This window comes from Capricornis sumatraensis, chromosome 12 (genome assembly GCF_032405125.1).
Source record: "Capricornis sumatraensis isolate serow.1 chromosome 12, serow.2, whole genome shotgun sequence".
NCBI lineage: Eukaryota > Metazoa > Chordata > Mammalia > Artiodactyla > Bovidae > Capricornis > Capricornis sumatraensis.
In genome coordinates this window covers 84,798,092-84,822,318 of record NC_091080.1, presented here as the reverse complement: position 1 = coordinate 84,822,318, position 24,227 = coordinate 84,798,092, and the positions used below count along the sequence as shown (strand labels likewise).

The following is a 24,227-nucleotide window of genomic DNA, read 5'->3' as shown; positions in this document are numbered from 1 at the left end:
TCATAAACCATTCATAGACATGACACAGTCCTTCCTTCACCTTGCCTGGGTGGCTTGAGACTTTTTAAGTCTTGGAAAAAAACATTGCGAAAGACTTCTTCCTCTCCAACTACAGATGTGGATTTTGTCTCTGTTGTTTATTAAATTGTTTTTCGTTGTGTTTGCACTCAAGCCTTGCTTATTTCACCTTATTTGAGCTTCACCGAAGCTTAAAGAAAATACCCATTTGAAATCTGATTGTACTATTTTCTTTGTTGGTTTGTCAGTTTTATAAGAGTAATGACATTCTCAAGGCTCGCAGGGAAATTCCCTGTTAAACATTGTTCACACCAGTGTGGAGTCAGCTCTTTTCAAAATAATTCTTCCCACTTCTCAGGATGATCTCACAGATGATGGCTTTATGGAGTCTTTTTTTTTTTTTTTTTAACTTGGACAGCAAATGAATATAGTGGGTAACATGTTTTACTGTATCCCAAACGGGGAGTGGGGGGAATTTTAGTCATGGTTTCTTTTTTTAAAAATAAGCTTATGTAGGGCAGCAAAAACAGTTTAAAAACCTGACTTTAATTTTTGAGCACCACGGCATATGGCAAAATTTTAAGATGTTTTCTTTTTAAAAGCTGAATCACTTTAGGGCAATAAGAACCCTTAAGTGTGAGGGATGTCACATTTCACTGCCCCTTCCCAAGTGATGCAAGGACCTATTTCTCTCTTCAAAAAGATTTGATAGCAAATCACTTGAAAGGGGGTGAGGCTTACTTTTTGTGAAAGCCAGTTTTTATGGTTTTCAAGGAAAGCATCTCTCCTGCTTGATGAACTTTTTAGAAAAATTGTAACGTGTTATTCTGTTAGCACATAAAGTGCAAAGATACTGCTTGCTTTTAAAATAATTATTTTATTGTCTTCAATCTAACTTGTGGTCCTTTCGGAGAAAATGAGGCACCCATATGGACTGCGTTCTGCACCGGCAGGAGAACTTCTGTTTTAAAGATACGGTTTATTTAGCCGCTTCTCCTTGGACAGATGCTGTCTGTCCTGCCCTGCCAGTGTATCTCGGACAAGCAAAAGTTAGAATCACTGCCCGATGCCCCTCCCCCTCCGTAGATCTAATTGAAAGTGGCAGATCTAGAACCGATGAGCAGTGAGATTACACTTCGAGCTGACTCCTTTGAACCATGCTGAAAAGGATTCCATGAGCTAAAAAGTCGAGGTAAGACGGTTCCTTTGGGGAAAGATGTATTTTGACTTCACCTGGTATTTTGCAACCAATAGGATTTTAATATCCTTTCTCATTCCGTCTACTGTCTGTGCTCCCTCCGCGAGCGCTCTGCAGATCGAGTGCCTTCCCAAATAAGAAGTTTCCACCATCCTGTCCTCGAGCACGGTGGAGGCCATACATCTGTTCACCCCCTCCTCCCCTAGAGAGCAGCCCGGCGCTCTTCCAAGGGAGGAGGTAAGAAAGTGTCTGGATGCTGGAAGGGACGCGGTGTGCAGTGAGCGAAGGCTTTTGAAGTTGGGGGCTCCCCCTCCCCTCGCCTTTTGCTCCCCGGAGGGGTCCCCCAGCCCAGAGCCGCCTGGCGCCCTTCGGCCGCGTGCCGGCGCACGCTCTCCGCCAGGCGCGTCCTGGGAACGCGGGGCGCTGCGCGCGCAGGCCGGCCGCAAACTTTCTGCAAGTGCAACTTGGGCATCCCCGGGGAGGCGGGGACGCAGGGCTCCGGGGGAGGAGGGGGCGCGAAGCGAAAGCGAAGGCGGCCGCGAGTGCGGGGGCGGGTGCCCGCTGGGCCGAAGGCCGGAAAGGGAGCCAATCGGGCAGCCGCGCCTGCTGCCAATCACGCGGCTTCCTCCAATCCCACCCTTGCTATTTCCAAAATCTCGGTCCCACTGTGCAGCTCCGAGGTGGTGTCCGCTCGGCCAATCGCTGGAGGACCGAGTGGGAACGGGAATGAGCGGAGTTAGGAGGCCAGGACAAAGAAGTTAAAGAGCGCCTAACGTATACATGTTTTTGAGGGCGGGCCGAGGGGGAAAAAAATTACCCCCAGGGAGGGTCCGTGGGTCTGATTGTGTTGCTCTGATGGAGCCCCCTTTGAGCAAGAGGAACCCGCCCGCGCCGAGATTAGCGGATCCGGCCGCGGCTCGCGCCTGGCCGCTGCAGAACATGACAGGCTTCCCGGCGCTGGCCAGCGCGCCCGCCCACTCCCGGGTCCGCGCCGCGGCCGCGCACCTCCGCCCGCGGGATCCGGGCACTGACCCCGGCGTGGCCCGCGCTCCGCTCAGACAGGAGCACATGGCCCAGGCGAGCGCGCCTGACCCCAGCCCTCCTTCCCAGGCTCTCTCCGCGCCGCCCGAGTCCCCGGCGGCCGCCGCCCGCGCCGCCGCCTCGCCGGTGCACCCCGGCGCCCGCACCGCCCCCGGCGGCGGGGGCGCCCGCGGCGGGCCGTCCCCCGCGCCCCCGCCCCCGGCCCCTCCTCCTCCTCCCCCCGCCCCTTCGCCCCCTCCTCCCCCTCCTCCCCCTCCTCCCCCTACCCCTCCTCCTCCTGCCCTCTCGGGCTACACCACCACCAACAGTGGCGGCGGCGGCAGCAGCGGCAAAGGCCACAGCAGGGACTTCGTCCTCCGGAGGGACCTTTCCGCCACGGCCCCCGCGGCGGCCATGCACGGGGCCCCGCTCGGAGGGGAGCCGCGCTCGGGCCCCGGCTCCCCCCAGCACCCGGCCCCGCCTCCCGCCTCGGGCGGCATGTTCATCTCGGCCAGCGGCACCTACGCTGGCCCGGACGGCGGCGGCGGCGGCGGGGGCCCGGCGCTCTTCCCCTCGCTGCACGAGCCGCCGGGAGGCTCCGGCGGCCACCCGCACCCGCTCAACGGCCAGATGCGCCTGGGGCTGGCGGCTGCCGCTGCGGCGGCAGCGGCGGCTGAGCTGTACGGCCGCGCCGAGCCGCCTTTTGCGCCGCGCTCGGGGGACGCGCACTACGGGGCGGTGGCGGCCGCAGCGGCCGCCGCCCTGCACGGCTACGGAGCCGTGAACTTAAACCTGAACCTGGCGGCGGCGGCCGCAGCGGCGGCGGCGGCGGCCGCAGCCACCGGACCGGGGCCCCACCTGCAACACCACGCGCCGCCCCCGGCGCCGCCGCCGCCGCCGGCGCCCGCGCAGCAGCCCCCCCACCTCCCGGGGGCGGCCGGGGCCTTCCTGCGCTACATGCGGCAGCCAATCAAGCAGGAGCTGATCTGCAAGTGGATCGACCCCGAGGAGCTGGCCGGGCCGCCGCCGCCGCCCCCGGCCGGCGGCTCCAAGCCCTGCTCCAAAACTTTCGGCACCATGCACGAGCTGGTGAACCACGTCACCGTGGAGCACGTGGGCGGCCCCGAGCAGAGCAGCCACGTCTGCTTCTGGGAGGACTGTCCGCGCGAGGGCAAGCCCTTCAAGGCTAAATACAAGCTCATCAACCACATCCGCGTGCACACCGGCGAGAAGCCCTTCCCCTGCCCCTTCCCGGGCTGCGGCAAGGTCTTCGCGCGCTCCGAGAACCTCAAGATCCACAAGCGCACTCATACAGGTGGGTGTCTGTCCCCGGCCGCCGCAGCCGCCGCCGCTTCTTGCCGCCGCTTCTGCCGCCGCTTTCTCTTCCTCCTTCGTCTCCTGCTCGCCTTCATTTTTTTGTTTTCCCCTCCTTCCGCTGCTTCTCTTCGCATCTGTATAACCCGGACATGTGACTTCTTGTTTTTCTCTCCCTCCCCCCCCCTTTTTTTTTCTATGAATAAGTAATTCGATAGCACACACACAGGCCCCCGCGCTCCGTTCCTACGCGGTCGAGTCTCCAGCGCTCCCCGCAGCCCCCTCCGCCGAGACCGGCCACGCGCTCCAGCCCCCGCAGCCGCCGCCACCCCGGAGCAGAAGCCGCCGCCGTCGCCGGATCTGGAAGGCGCCCAGGACGGTCGGCAGCCCCCATCCGCCCGGCCCCTTAAACTTGGGGAGGGCGATGGGGAAGGAGCGCCGAACCGGAGCCGCTCCGGCGGCACTTGCCTCCCCACCGGATGGCAGGCCCCGCGCGGTGTCCGCGCTCCGAAGAGCGGGCGTGCTTGGGGCGCGTGGGGGGGGGGGAGGTGAGGGGTGACATCGAGGCCGCAGGGGGGCCAGCTCGGTGTGGCCCCTCCGGGACGGGACAGGGAAGGGGGTCTTGTTCCTTCCGGGCGGAGTGTAGAGTGCGAAAGGAATGCGCCCCCCGGAGACCTTCCCCTTACACACACACTCGCGCGCGTACACACCCACCGTTACACACCCCACACGTACATGTTCACGCGCGCACACATCACACCAGCAACAACTTCACACACCCGTGTTCCTTCTGACCCGCTCCCTCAGAGCTGGGACACCCTTGGGCCCTGATGATACAGTCACACTTGTTCATTCACACGCCTTCATACACACCTCTACTCACACGCGCCGTCACATGTTTTGCCACACGGGCCCTAGAGGGTGCTGAGAAATTGGTTTCCGTCATTTTGGAGAAGGTTCTCCCGAGAGGAGGACGGGGCGGGCTGCAGAGGCTCCTTGAGGCCCACCGCCCGCCGTGGGGCCCCCTCCCGCCCGCCCCGCCCCTGCCTTAGGTGGGGGGGCGTGCCCCCTTCTGGGGTGAGGGCAGCTGCGGCCTCCGGCGCCGGGTGGGCTCCGGTGGGGCGTGCGTCCCCTTGGAGCGGGCGCGCGCGCTGGGCCGGAGCGCCGATGAGCGCGAGCTCGGTCGGGATTTATAGGGACAGACCAGATTACCCCTCGGAGGACACTTAAGTAACTGGAGTTTACGTTCGGCAATTACTTGGCTGATTTATCGGCGCGGTGGCGGCGGCGGCGAGGAGGCAGCCGCCAGGCGGGGGCCCCAACGCCTGACCAGCGGCCGAGGCCGAGGCTACGGGGAGGGGTGGGGAATCTGCGCGAGGAGCCGGGCCCGGGGGGCCCGAGGCTGGAGCCCCAGGCCTCGCTTCCTGCCGCCGGGACCCGCCAGGCCTCCTGGCCTGGCCGATGACCCCGGGCTAGGAGCCCGTTTTCCCCGGAGGCCGGTCTGCCAGCCACGTTGTTTTCTCATCGGGATCGGCCCGCCTTAAGTGATGTTTCCAGAAGGTTTCCCACCGGGCTCTCGTAAAACCTCCCCGGCCCCGTTAAGCCAGTGGCTGGCCCCGGGGCCCAGCATTTCCCGACCAGACGGAGGCCTGGGGTTGTGGCGGTGAAGCGCCCCTCTCAAGGGGAACGCCCTGACGGCCCCCGCGACCTCGGGCCCTTGCGGCCTTTTCACCTCCGAGGGGAGGGGAGCTTCCCTCGGCGGCCCGGAGGTTGCCCCGCGCTGAGGCCGTGCTCGCCCGGGTCCCGCACGGAGCTGGAAGCTGACGGCGCGGGTGCCGGCCCTCCGGTTCCCCCGGGACGGGCCGCCTCCCGCCCCTCGCCTCAAGGGCGCGCCCCCAGGGGCAGGGACCCGGGCCGTTTGGTTTTCGGGTTCCCCGCGCGCAGGACTGCGTCCCCGCCCGGCTCGCGGCGGCGGCGGCGTGGGCCTCGCCGGATCCCTGCAGCAGGGATACGAGCGCCCGCGCGTTGATGCTCGGATCCGCGCTGGGTGCTCTTGGCGGTCCCTGGGCTACTGAGCCATGGAGCCTAGTGTCTAGCGGGGGCCAGCCGGGACTCCCCTCCCCACGGCAATGCTCTCCCTTTTTGGAGGGGCGGCGGGGGGCGGGGGGGGCGGGCAGCTATCGGGGATCCCGGGACAGGCTGATCAAAGGGAATAATCCCCCGACCACTCCAGAAGGCCCGTTTCCTGACCCACGTGCCCCCAGTTATACTTATAACCTTTCTTGGGGCTGGACTGGGAGTTCTCACACATAGCTTCCCTCACTCTCTAAAACCCTATAAGTAGTTAAATTCCGACGTGACCCCACTGTCAGCGTCTGAAATGTAAACTCTGGGACCTCTCACCCTTCCTAGTCAGGTAGAATTTGCTCTCCCCCACCTGCCCACCCCGCGAATAAAATAGGCAATTCTATCGCCCTTTCCTTTTATTTTCTATTTTCTTCCTCCATCTCCCCTTGTGCTGGCTTTTCTACCTTTCTTTCTGCACTGTATCTGCCTTTTCTGGGCCTGATTCTTAATGCTTCTGTTTATCGTGAGCACTGGTGAAGCTTGCAACGTCCAAGCCGTTTATTCTGCACAATAAATGCTTAGCCTGTGCAGAAACACAATGTTCTAAAAAGCAACATTTGCATACGGCAAATAAATCCACTTAAGCCTCCATGTTGAAGAAAAGCTGATTATGCTTTTTAGAGGGAAGAATGCTATATTAAGTTAGTATTATCTCCAACTTAAAGTGGAACATAGAAGTCAGGACAAATAACCAGTGTTTTGATAAAACTTGATTTCTGTTGCAGCCCCTCTACAGAGAATTTTTAAAGGGTGTCACTATCATCACATTATGTTGTGTTTTTCTCTCTCTTTGTAGGCCAATGTAGAAGGTATATTTTTAAACAATACTTCCAGGTAGGGTAAGTTATGTTACAGGCATCTGAATACTTTTCAGATGTGCTAATATATTCTGGCACTGAAGTAGTTATTCACTGATGAAGTTAAAAGAGAGAAAATTACACCGAAATATTTGTATAGGAGAATCCACCACAGAAAATTTATGTATACTAAGCTGTCTTAATAGTTGTCTTTTTAAAAACAGTTTGTTGAAAAACAAGGAAAAGACTGTATCTGATATATCAGCAGAGTAGCTGCTGAAATTTAGACAAACTCCTTTTAAAATCATTTAAATATAAGGAATAAGTAAATTACTATACCACAGTATGTATGAGATAACATTCAATTATGGACTCAAATACATCAAGTTCATGGATACTAAGGTGGGGGGGTGGGTCATAACTGCTACCTGCTGTTTTTCTGTCCTTGCTTTTTAAGACCAAGGTGTAGAGTAGCTGGGTTATCTAGTTGTCTTCGCATTTCTACTGCCTGCACCCAGACCTTGTGTGTAAAGGCCCTGTGTTCTTGGGGTGGGTAGAACAGCTTAAAGGGCAGTGGGCCCAAAGACTCTGATAAATAGTATTTTTTCCCTGTTTACTATTAAACAGTATGTTAGAAGAAGCCTCTGGCTGAGGTTTGTGGTCTTTATTAATGCTTGTTAAGGTTCTGTTCCGCTAGGGTCTTAACTGCCCAGTAAGTTGTGAGAAGAGCTGGGAGAAGAAGAGGCCAAGAGCCTATTCTGTGCCCAGCTAGGCTTGTAAAAAATCTAGTGGTCGGATCGTGGTTTTCACAGATGTCTTTATTTCTGGGGAGAACGGGGTTTTGGTGTATTGCCTTTCCTTTCCATCAATGAAATCCTGGGGAACGCTCTGAAACAGAATGCCATTATTATAATTTTACTGATCAATCCCAGTTTACTTTTACTTGAGTATCTGTTTATTTTCCTTCTCCTTTTCTTACGGTCTTCACATAAGCTGTGGCTTTGGAAGTTACTTCAACAGCATTGACCTTGACAGGGGAGATCTATTTGAATTTTTGTGTGTGTAGACCCGAGGGGGACAGGATCCAGGTATTTGGGTCCCTGTTGGATTTCAGCATTATTGCCTGATCCAAGCTCTTAGCCCTTCTCGCCTTGACCCCTATGGAACTTCAGGTGGACATCCAGCCTCTTGCAAAACCCAAGTCCAAGGAGAGCCTCCAGGCCAGGGGACACCAGGCCCATCCTGGAAGTATCCCTTCCCTGTAGCATTCTGGAACCTGGGAATTGGGAATGACTAGGCTGGGAGTCGGTCTTCAAGAGAATGGGAAGGTGCATCCTCCTATCTGCTTGAAGATTATTCTCTCAAGTTCAGAGGACTCTGAAGAGGCCCTGTTAACCTCCCCTGTGCTTTCTTGCAGGGGAAAAGCCTTTCAAATGTGAATTTGATGGCTGTGACAGGAAGTTTGCCAACAGCAGCGATCGGAAGAAACATTCCCACGTCCACACCAGCGACAAGCCCTACTACTGCAAGGTCCGGGGCTGCGACAAGTCTTACACCCACCCGAGCTCCCTGAGGAAGCACATGAAGATCCACTGCAAGTCCCCGCCGCCTTCTCCAGGAGCCCTGGGCTACTCATCAGTGGGGACTCCAGTGGGCGCCCCCGTGTCCCCTGTGCTAGACCCCACCAGGAGTCGCTCGAGCACTCTGTCCCCTCAGGTGACCAACCTCAATGAGTGGTACGTATGCCAGGCCGGCGGGGCCCCCAGCCACCTGCACGCCCCTTCTAGCAACGGAACCACTTCCGAGTCTGACGACGAGGACATGTACGCGAACCCTGAAGTCGTGCGGACGATACATTAGATTCGATCAGTCGCCATCACCATCAGTAAAGTAATAAGTGGGAGCCCTTGGACCGCATCCTAACCTGAGACAATGCCGAGCTTGAGACAAACCCGATTCAGACTTGCCACCAGGTCTAATTAGCCCTATTTATTTAGTATGAAACCCTATGGTGTTGGTACATTCAATTAATTTAATTAAGATATTTGGGCTTTTTTTCCCTCCTTAGAAAACAAACAAACAAACAACAACAAACCCAACCAAGCTGGACTTGTATGTTGCAGGGGGACAGGACTGGGAGCAAACTGTACCAAGGAAGATAAATGGAGAGATTATAGTTCATCGAGACACACTGCCAATGCAATATATGTAGTTCTTTACAAGGGTGAGAAAAAGAGCGTTAAGTCAGCACTCAACACAGCCACAAGGCCCTCTGCACTTCCCGGAGTGCCTCGAGACCGCCTTTGACACCATAATGGAGCCCCTCTGCTTCCCGCTTGGGCCCTGATTCTACAAAGACCTCTTGATTGTAAACCACACACAGTTGCTGCATCACCAACAGATCCTGGACTGCACCTGTGTCCGAAAATATTTCTAAAGACCCTTTCAGTTCTAATACTTGTAATTTTTCATTCCCACTCTTTTATTACTGATCTCACCATAACACAGTATTTTTATACAGGATTATTCCTTCAGTACCCTGCTTGTATGATTTTTTAAAAAAAAGGAGATGCAGCGACCTAGTACATCTCCATGTATTGTGTTACTGTGATTGTTCAAGCAGCTGGAGAGAACTGCTGCAGTAGACAACTGTGAAACTGTGATATTTTATAAAATAGAAGAAATTCAAGTGCTTTCTTTTTTTTTTAAATCAAAAATCTCAGATGCTGCCTCTTTACTGTCTAAACTTCCTATGTAATAAAAATACTATGTTTTAGATCATAAGTTCTTGGGATGCCAAAATTCACAGGCAAGTGTAAGAAGGGGTGATGTTGGCAACATGCCTATTTTTTAGGAAAGCTGTTGTTTTAAAAACAGGCCAACCTCTCTTTTATACTGTTTATCGACCTTTTAAAAAGTCTTTATTTTTCAATGCTGGAAACTGCATTTTAATGCATTTTCTTCCACCTGAGCATACAGAATTCTATCCCACTTGAAAATGACACTGTATGATTTACACTAAAAGAGGGGAGGGAGTTGCCATACATATTAAAATTGTTAAAAGGTTTATAGCTACCACCAAACACTGATGAATGTGTGACCTTTGCCAGAGCTGTCAAGCTAGGACAAAAAAGGTCAAGGACCTAGGACAATAACTCTTAGTCAATTTATTTTTGGTTGTGGTACAACACATCTCATGTGCAAAACGTAGTCCATCATATACATCATACAAATAGACTAAAGAGCACTAATTTATCCTCAGAGACCCTGAAGACACCCCTTCCCCAGGGTTTGTAGAAATTTGTTTTGTGTGCTGTGAGTGGTTGATGTAGTCTTGTCATTGTTAATAACTTGTATGTGAACACTATTATTTGTACAGTTGAATTAATTTATTTTCAGACATCATCCTTTTTTTTTTCCCCCGGAAGAGTTCAAAGCACACCAAAGAATTATATTATACATTTTGGTGAGAGATTGTCATTTATGACCTACAATTTATTTTAAAAAAAAGAAAGAAAATGGGAAAAATATATTTTTAAGCTTACTTGAATGAACAACGTAATGTGAAAACCAGGACTCTTCCTGCATGTGTCTTTTTTGCATTGTGTTGATGAGATGATATATAGTTTATAGATATATTCTATTACTAGTACAGTGCATGGTGCTGTCACTTTGAAAGCCTTTCAATGTTGTCTTCAGATTGTTATGGTGAATATGAAACATGCAGACCCTCCTTTATTAAGAAAAAGACCATAAGACTTGAATATAAAATAATTCTACATCTTTAAAGTTTATTTGATTTTTGTATTCATTTTCAAAGCTCTTTCAAATAGACAAAATAAGATGAGGTATGAACTTTGGGGGGATAATTTATGTATCGTAAACTTATTCAAACAAAATATTCCTGATTTATAATGAGTTGTTTTATTTATACAACTTTTTCAATGGTAGTTTGCACTATTCTTTATTATGCTACAGGTTTATTTATTATGAAACAAAGGAATATGTATTTTATGTATTTTGCCATGCTTAGGTTAACTCTGCCACAGATTTATTGGTTCCTGATACACTTAAAGTAAAAACTTAAAATGTGTACCTCCAATAGAAAGCAAGAATGATTATGAAGTAAAGAGTTTAATAAAAGTATTCTTCCTATGTATCGCTTATGTTTTACATGATGGCACATCTCTGCCATTCTCTTCCAAACAGAACAGGCTGCTCATGTAGTAATCATTTGGTTCTCTTCCCTTGACCTCTATTTCTTTACCCTCCCCAAGCAATAAAATATGTTTACAGCTTGGTCTAATTTACAATCTAATCTAGAAAGTACAGTATATTTATGAAGACTAAGCCCTGTAGATTGCACAGCACAGTGGCATAAATCTTAGGGGTTACTGCACACATTTGTTAAAATTAATAATAGCCTTAGTGATCCTCATCAGTGGAGAGCTGAAAAGCAAATTTTAGCGTTTCTTTGCTGTCAAGCCTCTTTCTAAAGAAAAAGGTTAACGACAAGGAAAAGATGGAGAAAAGGACAAGTGAGATGTTTGCAGACACAAAGAAGCTGAAAGAATCAGGAGCTGAGGTGGGTACGGAGTTCAAAACATCCTGAATGAAGCTCAGTAGTGGGCACCAAACACCTATTAGGTGATGGGGATCAGAACCCACTTGTACTGTGGTTTACTTGGAAGTTGAGTGGAGATAAGTAATTTAGTCTTTTGCCGCAGGTGTTATGAAGAAATTTGCTTCATTGCCACAAAATGCCCAAGTGGCTTAGAGTAATAAGATTGGCTGTCCATATTAACAAGGCTGAATCCTTGTTTGTTTTTAAGCTGACGGATATGAAACTGATAAAAGGCAACTAGTCAAAAACAATTAGTAGTAATGTCAATAAACAGTTCTCCAAAAGGTTATAGTGGGTTTTTTTTTTTTTTTCAAGTCGGGTTCAGTTAAACGTAGTAAAGGGGAAAACAGGTTGCAAAGGGTTATTTGAAGCCAGATGACAATAACCAGAAGACGAAGGAGAAAAACACTCAAATGAAGTCCCCAATCAATGGAAAAACTTACAGCTCTCTAATGAAGTTTCTCTTGAAAAGAGGGGTGACACAAAGCCACCAAGACATGAATCATTCATGGGAAATATAAAAGATAAAAGATATCTGACAATGAGCAGAACCTTGCATAGAGTGTATAAAACAAGTTTCCCCTTCTTATTTTCTGCTTTAAAACGCACAATCTCCCACTCCCAGCATCTCTGTCCAGTCTATAGAGTTGAAATTGACCACTGCTCGTCCTGCGCCACTTCAAAGTAATTTAGTCCAGAACGGAAGGCTTGGCGCTTGGACAACCTTCATGGTGTGTTAAGATTTCTATGGCAATTGGCAAGCAAGAGGTTCCCATCTGAATATGTCTCAAAGAAAGCCACTATTGACACTAAGTTGGCTATCATCAAAGACTTTATCTTTCCTAGGCAAAACGTGGCCCTCGTGGCCCTCGCGAACACTGTTTAAATCATCTACCTTTGTTTTCCAGGCTAGGAGGATCTTCAAACACAGGAGTGTTTGTTGTTTATGTGTGTTTTTCCCCATTTAGGATGCTTTTTGCTAAAGCTAATGCTCCTAAATGCTGAAGTACAGAGAAAGAGCTGGAGGGCAGGCATTATATTCTTTTAAAGAGATGGAGATGACCACACAAGGGGGATAGGAAAAGAGGAGGCCCAAATTCCTTGAAAGCCAAGTCAGAACTGATCTGTGACATCACAGTTTTGCCATATATCCCAAATACCGCATTTGGAAGCTTTCAGAGACCATAGTGGTTCTCTATCCATCTATCTATCATCTATCTCTTTCTCTATGAAAAGGAACAAGAGATGTTCACCTGAACTGTTTGTTATTCCAGTTTGGCTGGGAACTACAACTGGGGTGGCAGCTGCAGAGAAAATTTGATTTCTCAAGTGGTCACCTTAAGTCACAGGAAAAGCAAGCTGCACAGAGAAACGAAACAACCCAGACATACAGTAATACTGTCAGCCGGTCACACCACACTGCCCACTGGTCCCTCCACCAGCAGTCTACCGAAACAGACACATGGCCAGGAAAGCCATCCTTCCAGGGCTGGAGGGTTGGAAAGGAGGTCCACGGTGACAGGGCCCTGGGGTGGCCAGCACACTTGCCCTCTGTGAAGAAAATCTCGCAAAAAACTCACACTCTTGTCATCTCCCACGCCCACTCACACTCCGGAGCACACATTCACACAGGCGAGTGCCTAAGCAGGCACAGAGAAGTTCAAAGGCATGTTCTTTGAAATTCAAAGTACTGCTTTTATGGTACAGCCACACTGAGCGTAGGCATTGCTATGGCAATGGGCAGGGCCAGGGGAGTCTGGCAGGAGGGTCCACAGTATTGGAGATACTCTATTAAGATACAGTTGCAGTGACCTTTCCTTTCATGCCAAGTTAGCTCCCTCGATTTTCACCTGATCAGAAATACACATTCCATATCGCATTGCCTAGATGTAACATTATATATGTACAGACATATATGTGTCTTTCCATCCACTTTTTTTGTTAAGATTCCCCCTTAGAATCTCCCAGCTTGAGAGAAAGGAGAAAGAATGAGGAGAGGAGGAGAGAAAGGCCGGTGGGGGTGGGTGATGGCAGAGGCGGGGGCGGGGTGGAGGGGGGCAAGGAGGGGGGTTAGGAGCGCCTCATCCCGGGTTCCTCTTCCTTCTCTCCCCACCTAAGTACTTTTATTTGCAGAGCGATTGTTCTTTGTTTATTTAATACAAGTACTGTGTGAATGGTGAAAAATAAACACGATGAAAAATAACCAAACAGATGATTCCTCCGAGTGAAAAAGCCCGGACTTAATAAAAGTGCGAAGCAGTCACCGCTGAATGAGAAACCCTTTGAAGTGGAACTTATTATAGGAGGAATACTTCGGGGTTGCCTTAACGACGCCGCTGAATCGAAAGCGCTCGCCTTTGTCAGCGATTTGTTCTCCTTTGCTGGGGTGCCCGCAGAAATTACTTACATGGGCTGCCTTAACATGCAGCCTGCAAATCAGTAACCTTGCAGCTCAGACTTGAAGACGCCACTGGGCCACGGACAAAAAAGAAGTCAGGGGGAAACGCACCAACCTTTCACGCCGGGTCTCCGCGGACGGGGGCACACCGGGCGGGATGGGGGCGGCAGATAATAAGTTGTCTTACAACGGCCCCCATCCTCGGTCCCCACCCCCACCCAACGCCGACCCCTGAGCCCAGGCCCGGGCCCCCCACCCCCGGCGGCCGGGGAAGCTCCGGCCTCACCCGGGCACTCCAGCGAGGGGCGCTCTCCCGCGCGCGGGCCGGGCCTGGGACGTTCCCAGCGGCCCGGGCCATATTTAATAAGGGTCGTTTATCACCCAGGCGCTTTGAAGGGTCGCCTCCAGCCCTGCGCCCATTAGAAAGGCGGAGGTGACATTTAAACTCCGTTTTCAAGGCTCGCGGGGGGATTTCAATGAAAAGGCAACTCGTTTGTCTTATGAGCCTGGAAACAACCCCCTTCTCGCTCCTTTTGACCACATGGCATAACTCAAAAACAATAGTTCAAAAGTGAAATGGCATCGCGGCGTTCACTGAGAGACAGGCCCCCATCTAGCACCAGAGAAAAGAGGGAGCCCGCAAGACAATGTGCTTTTTGTGTCTGACTCTGTCACAAGGATTGTGTTGTTTGCTTTGGAGGCTGCGCCTGTTACACTTTCCTGAAAGTGCTTGTGTTAAACAAGAGTTATAAGTCATCCCAAACAACAAACATTTTGATTTTCTTTGCCTAAAGGGCTTTCCCTGGCTATGGGTACCGTGAAAAAATAATGTCCTTGCTGAGAAAGGAACACCAGTAGTAGCATTAGAAGCGGGCGCATTAAATATTGAATGACATGGGGAAAAAGAGCTTGTCGAGGGGGCACTCAGCCTTAAAGTCTTTCTTCAACTTTGTCTTCGCTGGCTGCTGGACTATTTAAGATGGTATTAATTAAGGCGGCTTCGGGTGACGCCGAGCCCGCCGGCCCCTCGGCCGCCCTCCGTCAATGGGCCTGTGTCCCCGCGCTCTGCTCACGCGTTGGCTGGGCCGAGTGCAAATGTCACTTCTCATTTGGAGGCTGAAGTGAAGGGCCCATCCTGCATTAAGGGCGGCAGGGATGTAGTCGGCAGCAGGCGTTAAAGGAATATGAGGGGCTGGGGGCCGGGGGCGGGGAGGCGGGGACGAAATGGGAACAGCTGCCCTGGGCCAGGGACGAGCGCCCGCCGCCGGCGTGCACAGCTTTGGGCACCTTTCGGAGAGGGTTGTTCGGCAAACACCGGCCGCGCGGGCCTCGCTGGGCCAGGACACCCACGCTGTTTTCCAAAGTCTCCTTTTGTGTGGGGACCATCTACACCTCAGCCCTCCAAAACTCGAGTAGGCAGTCTGGCGGGGCGTTCTCTTACAAACGGGGTAGCTTCTGCAAAGAAAGACAAAGGCCTGGCGCAAACCGGCTTCTTTCCTGGCTTCCTCCTCCCCCACTCCCGCCCCTTCGCGGATCACAAATAAAGCCCCCAAGGGCCTCGGCCCAGGACCTCCTATCCAATTTTACAGACGGTCAAACTGAGACCTCAGGCCAGGCTCAGGGTTTCTTGTCCGTTTTCCCGCTGAAGAGTGGAAAGCGAGACACTCATGGAGACTGAAGACCCAGCCAAGGGAGGAGCTCTGTTTAAGGGTGCCAACATCCACGCCAAAGATCCCCTTCTCCCCAGTCCCAGGCATTTGATTGAAAGCAAATGGAAGTTGGTTTCAGCAGCTGGAAATTCCTAACATTAAAAAAAAAGAAGAACTTTTACTGCCAACCAACTGTGGCATAAACGCAGTGCATGTTTTAAGAAACTCAGCTATCAGTTCTCCATGAGGAGACAAGACTTGGCTGCGGACAAGGGGGCAGAAGATTCTGGGGGATTGATTTCTGCAGCCAGATTGCCCCCATGAGGGCCCATGAGCTCCTGATGTGGGGCTCCAGATGGACATGGGCCTTCTCTTTTATTACAAGAGATATCCCACCCTTGGAGGTGGGAAGAAACTCAGTTAAGTGGTCTTTCCTGTGTCTGTGTGTGTGTGTGAGAGAGAGAGACAAACAGAGACAGGGGATTGGACCCTAAATGTCCTGCACAGGCTTCTAGCACCCTTAACTCTGGATTCATTTGCATTATCTGATTCTCCTGGGGATGTGCCCTCAAGAGCTCCCTGGGTCCTCCGGGTAAGGCGAGGTCACACATTTCCCAGAAAGCCATGCTGCAGGAGAATCAGTTCGAGCCAGGGGGCGGGGATGGGTAGCTGGGATCTGTCTGCCCGGAGACTCGAGCCTGCGGCCTGCACCCTCCGCCTAGTCGGGAGCTGGAGGCGTCGCTCTAGGGTGGGGAGCCGCCTGGTGGGGGCCGAGGTGGGCGGTGGGGAGGAGAAGGGCTGGGCCAGACCAGCCCCCCGCCCCCTCGCGCAACAGGTCTGCAAAACCTGACACGGGCGCTCACGTGCTCAGCCGCTGACCTGGGACGTCTTTCTTCATCTCTTTTTTTTCGGTCCCCTTCTTCCTGACTCTACTTTTTTTTTTTTTTTTGCACAAACAGGCCCCAGGTCAGGTCAAGAGATGCAAAAACGTGGCCTTTAGGCCCGGTACACCCTGTCCAGGGCGGCGCGTATACACACACACACACACTCGCTCAGGCACAACTCGCCCCCCGCGCCCCTCCCCCGCCCCGGCACTGGGCACACGCCCGGGCTCCAGGCACCTTGCCAAGAACGCGCGAGCACCCTGCGTGGCACACTGGCTGAAGTTCCTGCACGAAGTGGCGGGGGTGGGGTGAGGAGGGAGGGGGTGGGCGGCGGTGGGCGCCGCCGACTGCTGGCGGGTGCGCACAAGTTCAGTGCTTAACTTCCCGCTCCTAACGAGACCCGAGATCCCTTTGGAGAGACCCTCGGGAGCCGGCGGCGGGGCTGGGAGTGGCGTGGGTAAGCTGGCCGGCGCGGGGCGCGGGCGGCGGGGCACGAGGGCGCGACAGGAGGAGGGCGCGAGGGTGCCCGCGGCCGGCCGGGCGCTCCGAGAAGTCAGCGCGAGCAGCTGTGACTTCACCTATTAGCCCCGATGTCTTTCCGAGGAGCCTGGTGGAGTTAAACAGCCCACAATGGGCGCTCTGGGGCGCCTCCAGCCTGACCTCCACCCGGGTTTAATAGTTTCATAGGAACTTCATTAAATCAATTACTTAGTGAGCACATCATCATTTATTTGTAATTAGCAGCGAGGAGCGCGTTCTCTCCCCAGCCCCGCGGCCCGGGTCCCAGCGGGGTTGGCGGAGTTGTGCAAGCACTTTTTGTTTGCTCGAGTGTTGACTCCCGGCATTATTCGGCCCCGGTAATCTTTACGTCTTAATCTAGCATTCAGGGGGCGAAGGGAAAACAAACAGGGCGCAGGCCAGAGGCCAGCCCTGCGGTCCCGGCCGCGCGCGCAGCACGGCCCTCGCTCCGCGCGCGCAGGGCGCGTCCCCGCCGCCCTCTCTCCATCCCGCGGAGAAGGCGAGGGACCCCACGGGGCAGCTGGAGAGGAATGAGGCAGGCCAGGGTTCTGGGAGGGCGGAAGCTCAGAAGGAAAGTGGCGAAGGAAGAAGAGATGAAGGAGCGAAAATAGGGAAACCGGAGCCGGAAAGCACGTCCCGCAAAGCGAGCGCAATAAGGAAACGTCCAGGCTCGTGCGCGTGTGCCTGCGGCGTCGGCGGGAGAGTGCGTGTGTGCACGTGTGTGCGCGCGCAGGGTGTGCGTGAAATCACATCCATTTCAGCTGCTGGGAACAGGGCGGGGAGAGGCGAGCGCCAGCGGGAGGTGCCGGCCTGACGTGCCTGGGGACAGCTCGCTGGGTGTCCGAGCTGCCAAAGGGCTTGCGTTTAGGGGGGACTGCAGCCCGGGGCACAGCTCCATCGCAGCCCACAAATTGCGAGCGAGTGGTTAGCGATCGGGAGCGGGTGGGGTGGGTGTTGCTGAAAGTCGGGCCTTAACCTGCGCGTGCGGAGCGACGCGACTCGTGGCCCCGCGAGGAGTTGTTGATTCGTTTCGGGTGTAACTGTCGTTCCCCATCGTAGCGGCGCCGGCCGAGAAGCCGGCGGATCGTGGGGTCTTGGCTGCCGGGGCCAGAAACGTGGGCGACGCTGAAACGTCGCCGCGTCCCCCGCCGGGCACCCGATTTCCGCTCCCGGTATCAGAAGTCCCTCCGGCACAGGAAACGCTCGCGCTCGACTACAGCGGGAGACCCCAGCGCAGGAAATGGGGGGGGGGCGGGGGAGGCGAGGGGTCACTGACGATCCGGCTCGGGTTCTCAGGAGCCCGCCAGTGTGCACAGCTCAGAGGTTAGCAACCGGCTCGTGGTACCCCTCCCTTCTCCCACCCCAGGATTGGGCTTCCAGAAGCAGCCCTGATCCCAGTGGGTCCCTGAGGTTCGTCTCCCAGGTGGCCCTCCTGTCTGAATTTTTGAGGAGAGGGTCTTGAATTTCTCCACCGGCTTTTGTGGCCAGGCCTGTTTAATCCAGGTTGGTATTTGGAGGCTCCGTGAACGCAGTGATTTTTACCTTTGGCTCAGTGTGGGCGCAGAGAGAACCTGGTGAGTCAGTGGGTGGGGGCTTGGTGACGAGATCTGTCCTGGAGGGAGTGGGGAGGGAGGCTGAGGATGGCCCCAGGGCCTGGCTGTGGTGGTCTCCTGGGAGTGGCAGCTTTGTTTGCCTGGGACCTTCACGTGGGCTCTCCTGGGGCTTCCAGCTGGGAGAGCCTGTACTCATGACACCACCTTGAGGTGCAGAGACCCCCACAGACACCCACCACCCCGACCCCCGCTGATGCTGATCCACCCTGGATTATCTGAGAACTTGGGTCAGCCCGATAAACAGGAAGTGTATCCAGAAAACAGCCTGCCATCCCCTGGCAGGGTGGCCATGGGGGGAAGCACCTTTTAAAATAGAAGAGCACTTTGCAACTTGGCATACTTCTTCCCACCCCCCAAGGCGATCCACGCTGAAGTAGTCAAAACGGTCAGGCTTCCAGAAGGATTACCAGCCAAAGCAAATATGTATGCATAAAGCAAAACACAATCTTCTCACACATATCTCCAAACACTGTAAACACCAGCTCTCCTTAGAACCTGTTGGCCATGTTTCTGCTCTGATATAATGAATACTTATGCAGGTTAAATGTATGTTTGATCCTTCAAGACTATACACATACAGACACAGAGTTCCAGCACGTTTAAATCCAACCTTGCATATGATCAGGGCCTACCCATCCCATCTAACCAAATTTTGGGACAGCCTTGAAGGAAGCAAAACTGAGAAAGACTCCTTTTGAAAATAACAGTAACATGGAATTCACCCCTGGCTTGTCTCTCTCTGCTTCTTCCCCTCAACCTTGTGGCGACCCTCCCCCGCCCTCCCCCAGCTTCAACAACATTTAATAAAAGAGCATCATCTTAGGGACGAAAGCCAGTGAGTCAGGCAAGCACTTTATGAGCTGGCAGTGACTTGGGTGAAGCAGCTGATGTAAAAAACCTGGATGCTTGGGCTGCAAAGTTCTCCTAGATAGGCAGACCTGGCTTCTCTCTGCCTGCTCCACGTCCTGACAGCTTCAAGCCCATCAGCTGGCTCACATCGCACACTCTGTTGTGCTTCTGTCTTTACTGGGTCGCGTGTCACAGGCACCCGGCCCTGTCCAAGGCCCTGGCTTCACAGTGGGAGCCCTGCATTTGCTCCCCACCTCCTTCCAGTGGGCCTTCCCTGGCAGGTATGGGACCCTTCAAGCCCACTCCCCTATTTGTCTGGGGTCCCTCGCCCTTGGGCCCATCACCCTGAAAACGAATAGAAGTCTGCTCACATTGTGTTCTTGTCCCCATGGAGGGCTCTGAACAGGCTAGTCCCTCACCAGACGCAGGATGCCTCTTCCTGACCTGCAGGGAGAAGAGAGCTGGCCGTGACAGACTGTAGATACAAAGCTGACCGAGGCCCGTGTGACTGACCCGGAAGCTCCCGGGAGCCTGCTCTGGGGTAACGGCACGTCAGGGAATTTTAAGGGAAGGCCAGGGGATACTTGGAACTGCGGAGCTGATGCCAACTGTTTGTCTCCTTGTTGACCACCCTGGCCATGTGTTACATAAACTGACCCCAAAGTGCAAGCATTAGAAAACCTGTGTTCAAGGTTGAGTGTCTGCTGTGTTACTGAGAAGTATCTGGGCACCCCTTTCTGCCTTCAGACCTGACGGCATGGGTGGTTCCTTGTGTATCTGTGAGGGGCAAAATTGTGACGTGATTCGCGGCAAGTGCAGGCAAACACTGCCGTCCGGCAAGTGCCATCCCCTCCGCCCCCCAGCCGATGCCATTTTCCTCACCTTTGACTTTCTAGACCTTTCTAGTGACCGCATAAATCCAAGGGCTGAGGTGGTCCAGAGGTAGAAACATGCCTTGAAAAGAACCAGTGTCCTTGGCCACTGGCAAGGAGACGGGTGTTGAGTTAGATTCCTCCAATCTGAAGAATGCCTGTTAGGAAGGGGCAGAGGAATGATATCATGAAAAATATCCTTCCGGCTTCTTACATTCCTTTAATGGGAAGGCTTCCCTGGACTGCACGCCTGTCTGGAGAATTGTAGACATAAAACTTCCCATTTCTTTAAGAGCAAAGGAAGCCCAGCGTGGGCCCTGGGGGAGCCGGGGGCAGCCTCCCTCCAAGGCCCTGGGAGGCCGCTGTGGGCCTATAGTGGCTGAGAGACGCAAGTAGGAGACGGCAGAGGGCGGAGAACTCATGTCCGTTTCTCACGTGCTTTTCTCTCCCTGTTTAAAACATGCTGGTAGAATAAGTGTGACATAAAACTTACCATCTGAACTATTTTTAAATATACAATTTTGTGACTTTAAGTACATTTACATTGGTGTGCAGCTGTCAACATCATCCATTTCTGGACCATTTTCATCTTTCCAAACCAACTCTGTCCCCATTAAGCACTAACCTCCCATCCCCCTCCAGCCACTGATAACCTCTGTTCCACTTCCTCTCCTTTTCATAGGCTCCACTCCTTTACATGACTGAGTAATGTTCCAATGCATGGATCCATAACAGTTTGCTTACCTGTCAATGGACCTTTGCGGTGTTTCCACCTTTTGGCTATTGTGAATAATGCTGCTAGGAACATGGGTGTCCTCACAGGCCTTTATATGTACCTATGCACCTGTGTATTATACTTTTCTGTGAACCGAAGGAAAACACTTTAAAGGGGAGCTTCAGCCAAGAATTGAGAATATCTGATTTCTCACTTGGATCTGGTTTTCTAAGGTCAACAAAGTGCAGCTGATCTCAAGGGAGCATTAAAGCACTGTTTTCCAGTTCCATGGTATTCCCATCTGTGTGTGCACGTGTGTGCGTGTGTGTGTGTGTGTGTGTCCGGCCCTACCCTGTGCTGTTGCTTCAGAGGAACTATTAACACATTAATATTATCAATAGCAGGCAGTGCCTGAACCATTAGGGATTTATGAAAACATCTGAAGCAAGTCGTTTCAAAGCGCTGATTTGTTTTATAGTCAGTATTACATTTTATGACAGGCTCTTTTGCCAGCAAAATGAGCGTACCGGCATCACACACAGTTCAGTAGACGGAAACCACTGCCCTGCAAATTCGTGTTCCAGATTCCTTGGGGAGCTTCTGCAGTTTGCAGACAAATACTGACCTTTTGCTAAAGGGTCGGCCCGGAACCAGATAGCAAACTCCACCCCCTCTTGCATTTTAGCCGTAGAAAAACTATAGCTCCTTTTTCTCTTTCTCACTTCTCTCAAAACTCAAGAAGCAAGCCAGGATCCAGTAGCCCAAGGCCAGACATTTTCCTGGCCGCCTCTACTTTTCCGTTGGATTGATTTTGCCCCTGATTTGCCAGTTTCACTGGGCAAGCTCTCTAGATCTGGGGAAGTCGTTTCAGCCCCGCTTAGAACCGTGGGGGAAGGTGCTTAAGGTGTCCCCTGGAGGAGACGGATGGGTGTCGCTCAGCTCCCCATTCCAACCCGTGCCACCTCCACCCCACCCCCAGTGGCAACCGAAAGAGGAGATGGCATTGTGCGGTGGGGGGAGGGGCGGAAGTGGGGGAGGGGCGCGTGGTGCGGGGAGGGCGAGAGCACACCGACCCCCTGCACCCCCACCCCCACCCCCAAGCTGGGCTTTGTGGGTCTCCTCCCAAGGCCCCCTCTCTGGGACAGGACACCGCACTAGAAAGTTCCCTCTCCGCGTTCCCAGGGAGCGGGGTTTGTAATATTTTACAGCAGCTGTTTAACATTTCCCTACCTAGTTATTAAACACGAAAGGGAGTAAATTAAAACGGCAAAGTAAAATGAAATAAATGGCGTCTTTTCTTTCTGTAAAGAGACAACACCTAATTAAGGAATATTTGAATCCCACAAAAATGCAGACTCTCACGGGTGACATAAAACTTTTTTTTAAACCGGGAACGAAACTGCAGAAAACTGGGTAACCGGCCCAAGAAGGGAGTCCCTTCAAACACAAAGCGCCTTCCTCCGGGGACCCTGGGCCTGGCCCCCCTCCCCTCCTCTCCAGGGTCCAGGGCGGTCGGTTGGCTCCTGGGGTTCCAGCTGGGGGGAGGGCGCCTCCCCCACGGCCCTCGGGCCTCGCTTTCCTCTCCGTTTCCCTCTCTCCTCCCCTCCCGACTCTGCCGCATTTTTTTTGTTGTTTTGCAACTCTCTCTCTCTGGGTTTCCCATCTTTTCGGGCAGCCCGCCCCCATCATCTCCGCCTCCCAGAGCTGCGAGAGCGGTACCTTCTTGCCTTTTTTTCCTCCTCGGCTCTTAATCTGGTTCTCGATTAGATGACAGAGGGTTTGCTCTCCATCGGCGCGATTCCTCCCTGGGGGCCCAATTCGGCCCCGGCCGGCCCTAACCCCTCCCTCCTGCCCCGGGTGTGGGCTCCCCGGCCCGCCGGAAGCTTGGCTTTGACCTTTGCCCTCCGCCCCCTTCTCCTTCGGGGACACCCCCGCCGCACCTGCCCCCGACCAGCCTAAGGCAGTGTCAGGGGTGCGCAGCCACAGGGCTTTGGAAGAAGCGGGCTCAGCTCCGGCTGGAAACCTGCCTCCTGCCTCGGTCCGGCTCCGCCGGGCTTTCCCCGCCGGAGGCAGAGACCAGGAGCATCCCTGGCCAGGCCCGAGTTCTTCCCTTCGTACCTGCTCAACCCCTTCGCTCTCCGGGTACTCTTTCAGGAGAGTGTCTCCTTTAGTCCTAGCTTCCAGGAGAAAGAAAACTATGGGGATTAAGAAAATATGGATTAAGGTGTCTTGAAATGTCTACAAGTTAAAGAGATTCACAGTCACACTTCACCCCAGGTTTGCCTTTCTGGGATAATGATTTTAGGATTTTGATAGTTTAAATCTTCCCCCAACATCACAATGCATAGGATAGAGCCAGAGCTGCCCAGATTCCAAAGGAATCCATTTTTCCTTTCAAGAAAGAGAAGCTGTTTTGTTGGCATTTCCCTTTGGGGGTAGATCCTGTGTCTGGCTTGGCTTTTTTAAAAGGGTGAACACAGATGTCACCAAGGTAGGGTGTCATAGAAGCAGTGTCTAGTCTTCCAGGATCTGTTGCGGAAACACTTGTGGCTGCCTCTGCTCCAGTCTGGGAACCAGCCCTCTTGGTCCTACCTTCTGCTTTCTTTTCTGAAACATGTAGATAGAAAGAGGTTTTTGTTTTTTTGTGTGTGTGAAAGTTTTTTCATTCTTTTCTTCGGTGTTAAAATGCATATAATATTTCTGAGTAAACCTCCCCCGGTGGTGTTTTTAGAGAAAGGACTGTAGTAATAAAAATATTCTACATCACTGTTACTATATTTACCTAACACTCTTAAGCCTTGCACATGTATGAACTGATTTGATGAACAAACTACCTCTCTAAAGTAGAGTGGGTGGGATTTGTTTATTCTTGTTTCAGGGGTGAGGAAATTGACTCAGAAGGTTAAGCTCACACAGTAGTAAGTGGAAAGCCCAAATGAGCTCAAGTTCACTTTTTTTTTTTTACCAAAACATAATGGATATAAATTTTTTTAAAAAAGAAACTGATAGTGATAGACGATTTGGTGACCAGATCTCTCACATTTTCTGATATAACAGAATCGATGTATTCACATAGTTCCATCCACTGCTCTCCTTCAAAAAAGCATCCTTCTTTACACACATGAATGAACAGAAAAAATGGGTCTTTGCCCAAACTTCTTCCTAAGCAGCACTCTGGCCATGGTGTATCTTCTTTAATGTGCAAGAAAATCCTTCCACCAAGAAGGCTCTCATCATCTTTTCCATGGAAATGCACCTTATCTCAAAAGTCAGCCCTTCCATCATCTCTGTCTCTAGTCCTGTGTGAAGTGATCACTCCTTTCTCTAGTGGCCAGACCTAGGAGCCTCTGTAGCCACATGCTTTACTTAATATAACTCATTTAAATCCATGGCAAGGACATGAAGCAAATGCTTTCATTATCTCCATGTACCAGATGAGGAAACTGAAGCACAGAGAGATTAAGAAGCGAGTTAAAAGTGACACAGTTTTAAATAGCTGAGCTGGGATTCGGACCTCTAGACTCTCTAGAGTCTACTTTAGACTCTAGAGTCTGTGTTCCTGACCCTTGCATGATACCGCCTTTCGACCCTTAGACAGTTAGGCATCATGTATGCATTATCTTACAAGGC

The 24,227-nt window shown here is 52.4% G+C and overlaps 1 protein-coding gene across 1 annotated transcript; it reads left to right on the top strand.

Annotated features, from left to right (window-relative positions):
• Nucleotides 1-1,996: 1,996 nt before the first annotated feature.
• ZIC5 (Zic family member 5) lies at nt 1,997-8,334 on the top strand. The gene is made up of 2 exons (XM_068984706.1): nt 1,997-3,551; nt 7,892-8,334. The coding sequence occupies exons 1-2, from the start codon at nt 1,997-1,999 to the stop codon at nt 8,332-8,334; spliced, it is 1,998 nt and encodes a 665-aa protein (XP_068840807.1).
• The last annotated feature ends 15,893 nt before the right edge of the window (nt 8,335-24,227 follow it).